The 8,831-nt window shown below is 46.1% G+C and overlaps 1 protein-coding gene across 3 annotated transcripts in view; it reads right to left on the bottom strand.

Annotated features, from left to right (window-relative positions):
• Positions 1-401: 401 nt before the first annotated feature.
• Positions 402-8,831, bottom strand: part of LOC100746817 (homeobox protein prospero) — a 43,075-nt gene continuing 34,645 nt past the window's right edge. For 2 of the 3 annotated variants that reach the window (XR_002946593.2, XR_004461632.1), the window contains exons 7-8: positions 3,606-3,750; positions 2,153-2,189 (exon numbers count right to left, since the gene is read on the bottom strand). Coding sequence is in view for 1 of the 3 variants with exons in the window: in XM_024367359.1 (XP_024223127.1) it covers positions 2,010-2,189; positions 3,606-3,750 (325 nt within the window). In the remaining 2 variants the exon portion in view is untranslated. Of the gene's footprint in view, positions 2,190-3,605; positions 3,751-8,831 lie in introns of all 3 variants that reach the window. The other variant, XM_024367359.1, reaches the window with a different exon arrangement.

Below are 8,831 nucleotides of genomic sequence, written 5' to 3'. Positions count from 1 at the left end.
AATGTCTACGACACGTTTTATTTATTTCTGAAAAATTAATCGCCGGTGCTGGATCGTTTTCGTTAAAATATCTCGTACGTTTACGCGTTCGTTCGCCCCTCCCTGTTGTCGTCCCTGTTACTCGTACTCCTGTCACTGCGACTAGCCTAACCTCGTTTATATTCTATCAATTAATCGTTAATAAAAACATCTCTCTACGTAATTTACTTTTGTTTTACGCGCAATATTATACGTGCACCGCGGACATTTTCTCTCCGTTTACAATCGCGTTTCGTTTTCGTTCTCTTGTTTTCACGAGAGCGAACTTCGAACCGAGAAAAATACAACGACAGAGAATTTTTCTTCTTGCCAAGTTAAATCGACGTTTGTTTCGCGATCGCGAGCATCGCCGGGATCGCGTCCGCGATACGCTCGAGTTTTTCGACATTCGCGCGTCACGCTCGTCCGAATACGGAATCTTCGAGGCTTTCACCGGGTTAGGAATGTTCATCGTTGGTTATAATCTACCTTTTAATTTCCATCGAATAGAACCAAGCATATTCGCGACGATTTCCAACGTGTTCTTCGATTTTTCGTTTATTTCGACATGGTGCGATTACGAGACAAAAATCTTATGTACAACTTAAGAGAAGGGATTTTATATTGTTGCTAGCCTTCCTACGCAGGTTTTCCTGCGTGTTCCGGCCGTTTCTATCTTTCTTATGGAAAAATGTTACTTCCGTTGAAGAAAAGAACATCGGGTTTCGTTCCCGTCGATTCGGTACGAACCGCCATCCTAGCATTCTCGTTGGGAACAACGAATCATCCAGGCTCTCCCTGTGTCGGAGCCAGTCTGTTGCAGTGATCGCGCTATAGAAACTAATGCTACCGAGACGACGTTCGACAGGGGTGCGATCGAATCACGAGGTCCGCGCTTTGAGAAAAGAAAAAGAAAAAAAAAAAAGAATGCCACGAGGTACGCAGCGTGACGAATGCCGAGTGAAACTGGCCATCGTTGTTCCATACCGTTTCGAAACGACTCGAAACGAAGGGTTTTGTTAGCCGTTTGTTGCGAGTCGTTTCCGGAAGATCCACGAGAAGGGTTCCTCTTCTGCCTCTCAACCGGAAGCTGCGGAGGATCCGTCCAGCGGAACTCGCTCCATCATCGGTAGATAATAAGTATCATCGGTTTCTCTAGAAACGTGGACAAATATAGCTATCGTCGTTTACACACCTCGTCAACGTTCGTTCGAACGAAAGCCACCCATCGGTCGTCGTCGCGGGTTATTACGCTCCTTAATGCCTACTCGGAGAAACGAGTGTCTTAAAATTAGGCGATATTCATCGGTGAACCGTATTATGTACGCAACAAATCGAAACAATAGGTACTCTCGACGCTCGAAGCTGTGTATTGTGTAATTCCTTGCCGTTCGTTGACCACGCTTTCGTCCTGTTTTCTTCCGCTTCCTCCAAAGACCGTCGATTTCGGTATCGGTGTTGTCCACGGTAAGGAAAGGGTGGATAGTTCGTGGCCTCGTTAGTAACTCACGGTGTCCCGATCGAGAGACGTTCGATCGGGTAATTAAAGGCACGAAGCGTATAATAATTATCCACCCATCTCGCGCGTAGACATTGTCTCGTGATTAGGTCACAGCCTGATCCTTCGTCGGCACTCCTCATCGTTCCTGCTGATGATCGATGCCTCCGTACGTCGCGTGTTCATTCGTTCCGTTCGTTCTTCCTGAACGTCGTGTGTACAATCTCCCTAACTCTCTCATGTTCTCTCTCTCTCTCTCTCTTTCTTTCTCTCCCTCTCACGTTCTCTCTCACGCTCGTTTTGCGATATGTTAGTTTAAGGATACCTGAACGCGCTTTACGCGAAGGACGTGTACCTCCTGGCGGATGCGATCCTTCTTCGCTGACCGTTCCTTCTTTCGCTATATATTTTTGGTTTCTTGGTTTTACCGGGAGCCGACGAGCGCTGATGAGCCCGCGCACCACGAAGAGCAAGAGCCACGCGACCTCCTGATTTAACCGAGCTGCTGCAGGAAGTTCGGGGTCTTGAAGTACTCCGGTACCGGGTCGTCCAGCCTCGAGATCACTTTGTAGATGGACTTTTTCCAGCTCTGTTCGGTGTCCTTGCCACCCTGAATCGCCTTGAAGAATTCTTTTAGCGTTTGTTCGACCACAAACCTGAAGTTGCTCGGCACCTGCAAATTCCAACGGAACATTAGCAATTTTGAAAAAAGCAACGAGTCTGTTATCTCGTTGTATCTCTTTCTTTCTTACATGCCGCGAGAAATCGAGTCTGTTACTCAAGAACACGTTCGTGCTGAAAAAGTTCATCGACGAACGAAATTCGCGTCAAATGATCAATCGACACGCCGTTCATCCTCAACGACCAGGGAATCTCGAACGTGGTTAAGAGGACGGGGGAAAAAAAGTATACACATCTCCGGTAGAGACGAGAAAGATAATTTCACTGCGCTCATTACGATTCATCGAAGGAGTCGCGCGTATCCGAAGAATTAAAGCGATGTCACGCATGTATCGCTTAACGAGCACGAGGCGAGCGGGCGCGCAGGTTCGTCCGCGTTGCCTGAGTCGCGTGCTAAGAGTTTCCACTTATAATTAGTACGTTTGGGTTATTAACGAACACGAGTAATTAATTACGCGTCAAGGGGGTGACGATTGTGGCCAGGCCCGGAAGAACGATGCCTCCAGGTTTCACCGGAGACTCGTTAAATAATATTAAATAGCTGCTTTACGCGTGCACGCGCGGCGTCGCGCAACCCGCTGCAAATACAATCAACGGTCGTTACGCTGTGGCGAAAGTAAATTGCGCCCCACAATGGGAAAGTAGAGACGTACGAGTGATTTGCCAGGTAACACCGGCTTTGCGACGTGTAACTTCGGATTCAACCTAACCGGTTCGAATTCGTTTAAAAGCGTTCCGCGAGATGAGAAAGACGGGGTAACGTGACGCGGTCATGGCCGACCGCCGAATAATTGCACGGTCGCGCGCTGTCTCCGTGCTGGAAACGATCCGACTGCCGGCAATTTTGTCGCTTCTATCGAAATTTCGACTCTGACAGCTCGATTCCAGCGGCATGTCACGAGTTTGATTGGCGAATCATAGGACACGCAGGTGGTCGTGCATCGAAACCGTTTCTTTGTTTTTCTAACGACATTATGAGTGCTGCAACTTTTATCGTATTAAGGTATGGCGAATCGCGGTTCAACTTTACGAAAACTATACCTTCGTTTCTGAAAAATTCTATTCTCCAAAAACGTAATTAACGTTCATCTTTTTAAATAATCAATCACCTGCTTCTATAAGTTTCAGTCGTTGCAAGAAGACGTCATAAATAATTGGAAAAGTGTAACATAAATTTTCAAAAGTACTATTTCTTCCTTTTTTAATCCTTCATTATCGCGTAATTTTTCGGGCTTAATAAATGCGTCTCGTAGCAGAAGTCGACGTCAATCGGTATCAGTCAGTTTCAATTACCTCAATTTTGGAATTTCTTTTTCTTAAATAGAATTCGAAATGCATTTTTCATATATCTTCTTTTTACGGAATTCTTTTTTTCGGAGAATCTCGCGCGGTATAACGGTCAATTTACCTCAATATGGTTATTTCTGTTGTAATGAAGGTTGAGAACTCGATAGATTTCCGAGTCACCTCCAACTCGTAGGTCATCTACGTTCTTCACGCCTTCCGAAACAGCTTGCCTCGCGTATTTCTCCATTTGGATGTAGTAGAACTCCCTGAAACAACAAAAGTAAATTAGTCGTCAGCGATACAACAATTTTAAACTACTACTTTGTTTTCGATTCTCGTCGAAATGATTTCAAATCTGCATTTGAAAAAGAAAAAAGCAATCTTTTCGTCAGATTTCGAATTAAACATTCGACAAATACATCGATATGAAATATACCGGAGCTTCGACGTACAAAACCTCGTAATTTCCCCACCCGTTCAAAGGAACCTAACGAAGATATCAGAGATCCTCTTAATTCGCTGGTAGCTAGAAAACGACGAACCATGGTGGGGGGTAAAAATATATTTTCTCCTTCGAAAGTTAGCAAGCGCCATGCTTGACGTTGATTCTCGCGGAACGGAGAATGCTAATGCACTACCGATAATTAATTAAGGGTCGATACTAAAAGTGGTCTGACGCAAGCGGTAGAAGGTGAAGAAGGAAGAAGGGGAAAGAGTCGCAAAGAGTGTGTACAACTCCTCGTCGGCTGGCAAGCGACGCGGTTCAAAGAGACTATTAAGAACGTGTTACACTGTATCGTCCAAGAAGACCTCGACACCCTCGCAGAGGCAACCGCCGACGTTTACAGAAAAGCACGAACGAGTGTACGCGCGTACACTTACAAACGCCGCAGGATTGCGCGCGATACCGTCATTTTTTTTTTTTTTCCTTTTCTCTGCACCGGCAAAGGAAAAAATCGAGTTCCCGACGTCAAGTTTGCCGTTTACGTTCATTAATTAACGCAGTTAAACAAGCACAAGTCACTAATTGGCGGGTAATTTGTATAGTAATAGTGACCCGAGCCTTCGCGTGGAGAAACCGAGAAGGGGCGGTACCAAGGGGTAGCTTCGCTTCGCTGGATCTCACCGAAAACTCGGGAAAGGAACGGTTACGAGGCGTCGTGCCGACACTGAAACGAAACACGCTACTTTGAACGCGAACCGGTTCTTTGTACGACGTCTTTGCGTACGCGACAACCGCTTCAATACGGCTGCCACTGATTAAGAAATTAATTATTTTTTCAACTGAAACGCCGACGGAATTACTTTCTATGCAACGCTTGTTCGTTCGTTTTCAAGATGAAGGGGTTGAACACGATCTCGCTAAGATGCGATTACGCTGCGACAATGAACAACCTTTGTCACTTTCGTTGCGTTTCACAAAATTTCTCACAGATTTTTCAAAATGTGTTTAATTAAGGCGGTAAGCGTTCGTTAGCTATTCTAATAAAACGTTAGAAAACTAATGTCGGGTTTCAAAGCATTACAAGTTTTTCATCACAGGAGGGTAGCGAAGTAAATGTCAGGGATGGAGTGAATATCACGTGTTACATGGTGTATTCTGAAAATAGATTTTCTCAAGGTTTGTAACATAGCAAATAGATCGTTAAAGACTAAGGATTAGTTTAACCATCGGTAGACGAACAGTTGATACAGCTGCAGTTCATATACTACAAGTTAACTGACTCCCTTCACTATCTATGACTTTTCCTTCATGTACGTACGTAATAAGAGTTGACGTTCAGATAACTGCACTCGATAGACTATAACTAATTACTAACTATAATTGCAAAATTCAAAATTTATAAGAGTAAATAAATGACTTCTCGTGTCTTCGCCTACTTGTCATACGTTCACGTATCCAACGGAGTAACATGGAAGTTATCGCGACAGATAGAAGAAAACGGATGAAGAGAGGGAAAGACGTCGATGGCGACGAAGAAGGAAACCGCCGCCGCGTTTATCGATATCAGCAACGAGCAAGTCGAGCGAGGGAAACACAAAAATGACTTGACGCGACGACCGGAGCAGAGAGACAGAGAGAAGGAACGGGTAAGCGAAGGTTGCTACTTGTCCGGATATTTTTCCATTCTTTTCTCGATCTTTCTTTCCGAAGTCCCTATCCTCCTCACCCTTAAACGCACACAGAGAAGTGAGCGCTCGGTGGTGGAAGTATCCTAGAGTAGCAGGCCAGAATGGCAGCGAAAATAGCAGTCAGGTTGATCTTGCACTTTGGATCCCGAGGGGATGCAAAGAAGTACGGTTCAGCGGGAAAGCAACGAGTCGGTAGTGCCACTGCGGCTTGTATAACTCGAGGTCCCTGAATGCTCGACAATATGAGGCAACCGGTTCAAACCTTCGGGTCTTGGTCTTCGCTCGGTGCCTCTGGGAGCAATTTTTAAGATTGCTTCCGCCTGGCGGACTCGCGCGCAGCTCATGAAACAGGAGATCGACTAACATTTCCATACCCGTCGTCTCCGTCGTTTCCACCAAACCAAATGCATCTAGGAATATTCCATTATACGGCGTTTTCGTCCCTTCCTTTCTTCCGCTATAGTTTCCTGTTTACCTTTGAAACCAACCCTTTGAAGATGCTTTGTTCCTTCGTTCTTTGGAGTTAAGTAATTGCTCGGGAATCAGCGATTAATCGAATCTTTGAAATTGACGATTAAAATGGTCATACGACGAACGAAGGATTTTTTACAGTTTTTTATAGTCTTACTACAGAGGTTCGGCAGAGTTCTTCGGTCTTTCTCTCTATTTTTTTTTTTTTTTATTTTACTTTCTCGACGATGTTGAAAACGTACATAGTAAAGATACCTCTCGACCTGGTAACTTCAACGATATCGGTAAGGGGCTAAAGTTTTAGGTAGACCTGAGTCATCGATAAGACCAGCAACCGCGGTTACGAGCGGATGATACTCGAAGTAACGAACAAGATGGCAAGATCGAGGATCGAGGAAACAAGATCGACGCAGCTACACTCGTCTATCGAACTCGTCTATTCGAATCAACGGAAGAAAACAATGGGATCCTTGGCGCGTCACGTTCCGATCTATCTCTTCAGCGACCAGAAGAAAGGGCGAGTAGAGGAGTCAGGTGGCGGAGACGCGAGAGCCACTTCTCATTCGATCACTCCAGATTGGCTCTCTCGCCAATTAAGACAATTTCGCGTGCTCTTATCAGCAGTCAGTCAGAGAAGGTTGTGCACACGAGAGAGGAGAATTGAAAGAGGAGTGTGTCTCTGTAGAATCGTGTCCCGAGTCCCTTCTCCCTCCCTTCGGTAGCTCGTTCGCGTTCACTTTCTCCCTTCGTGGTCGCTCTCCCTTTCGCACGCTCTCACGTGTGCGTTCCTCTCCTTCTCTCTTTCTCTTCCTATCTCGCGCTCCGTCTCTCTATTTCAACGTCTCCTTGAACCGTCAGCAGCACCCATCGGGGCCGAGCCACCCCCGACTTCAACCTCTCGGAGGTAACGTGTATGTGTCACCTGCGTCTATAATCCTTACTCAACCACCCATCAACCGCATTCAAGCTCGTCGGATCGCCGAGTATAGGTGGAATACGTACGGTAGGCAGACTGGGCTAGGTCTGGGCTGGGCTGGGCTCGGCTGGGTTATGTACCTACGTAATACCGCATGGTAGATACGTATATATATCCGCGAAGTGCCTAATTAAAACAGACACCAGGAGACAGAGAGAAAACGGGACGAGAGACGAGGCTGGTCGCATAATAGGGTGTAAGGGCGCGAGGGAGACGGCACTAGTTCCGTAGTCGGTTTGACAAAAAGCCCGAGTGCTAGAATTGCCACTCTTCGACTACCAAGTGCAGAGGAGAAGAGCAACGGTGAGCGAGAAGAAAGGAAAAGGAGCGAGAGGGAGAGACCACGAGGAACGAAGAGAAAAAGAGAACGTGCCACCACCGGGAGGAAGATAGTGAGAGTAAGGGCTAGAGGGTGAGCCGCGGAGTCATTCATTATAGTATTGTATAATTAGGATAATAATAAGCTCTTCAGGGGCTTGGGTTTTCTTGCGCCCCGTTGCAACGGGGCGACGGCGAAAGAGAGCGACAGAGACGCGAACGAGACAGAGGAAAAGAGCGTGATCCTCCTGGAGGGTGCTGATTATTAGCATCTAATTACGAGCTGCCTTTACCACCGAAAAAACAGAGGCAGAGAGAGAGAGAGAGAGAGAGAGAGAGAGAGAGAGAGAGAGACAGAGGCAGAGAGAGAGAGAGAGAGAGAGAGAGAGAGAGAGAGAGAATGTAGGAGGTGATGACTAGAAAGAAGGCGAAGATGCGGGGTGTCTTCGAGGAGGGAATAATTAACTCTTGCCGCGAACGGAAATCGTTACCTCGAGTTTTTCGCGATCCTTAGCATCGCGAGAGGCGCTCTCGAGGGAGAGAACTGCGTAGTTCTGCAAGTATCCTTCTTTCCCGTAATTTGTTCGTCCTTAACGGAACATGTTTGTAACACGTGTAATTTAATAGAACTTGACGCGTGTATCTCGGTTTTCGTCATTTACGTGAACACAATCGCGAGCATTTTGTTCGCTTTCTTTCTTAGTTTTTTTAATTTTAGTATCTCCTTTCATGGTCGTTCGAACATTCGCGTTCACTTGTCACCTTTGAATGGAACGCTTCTGTCGTTGGAGAATTCCTCGAGTCGCAACCGATCCTTTTGGGCCGCGTTTTCATCAAGCACAAAGGCAACAGGGTGCACCGCGATAAACATAAATTCGTCGATTCCTTTTTCGTGACGATGGCGCGTACTGTGGCACAGGTGAAGCAATAATGCGAGCTGTAGAGGCGCCGCGTATTGAAGCGTTTAATGGCAATGATGGCTGTCGACGTGACGCCTCCTTCATACGCGATCTTCATCGTCGCGGGTTGCTGTTTCGACGCGTCGCTTTTGTAACGGGTTGCACGCCGTATAGGCGAGAGCACCAATTAAAAGGGGGAACATCAGTACTTGCCCGTTTTTCTTTTTTTTTTTTTTTTAATTTCACACCACTCTTTAACCACTATTTGGTCGATTCGCGAAAAAACGCGCGTCTCTTTCGAATTCCAATCGTCATTGTCCAAACATACTTTCGAGTTAGTTAAGAATTTTCACCGGCTTAAGCATACATATACTTGGCCTTTCTTCTCTTCTTTTTATTATTTGCTTCCTTCTTAACGTCGCTTCCTTCTCTTCGCTTTGAAACGTAAGGGTGTCGTCGCAAGATGACTTGCTTCCCGCAGTTCTAAAGAGAAGCTATTTGCATTTGCATTCGGCAAACAGGGATGTAGAAAACAGGGGCGTGGAAAAGC

This window comes from Bombus impatiens, unplaced genomic scaffold (assembly GCF_000188095.3).
Source record: "Bombus impatiens unplaced genomic scaffold, BIMP_2.2 scf_0318, whole genome shotgun sequence".
Classification (NCBI taxonomy): domain Eukaryota; kingdom Metazoa; phylum Arthropoda; class Insecta; order Hymenoptera; family Apidae; genus Bombus; species Bombus impatiens.
This window is presented reverse-complemented; position numbering and strand designations above follow the sequence as displayed.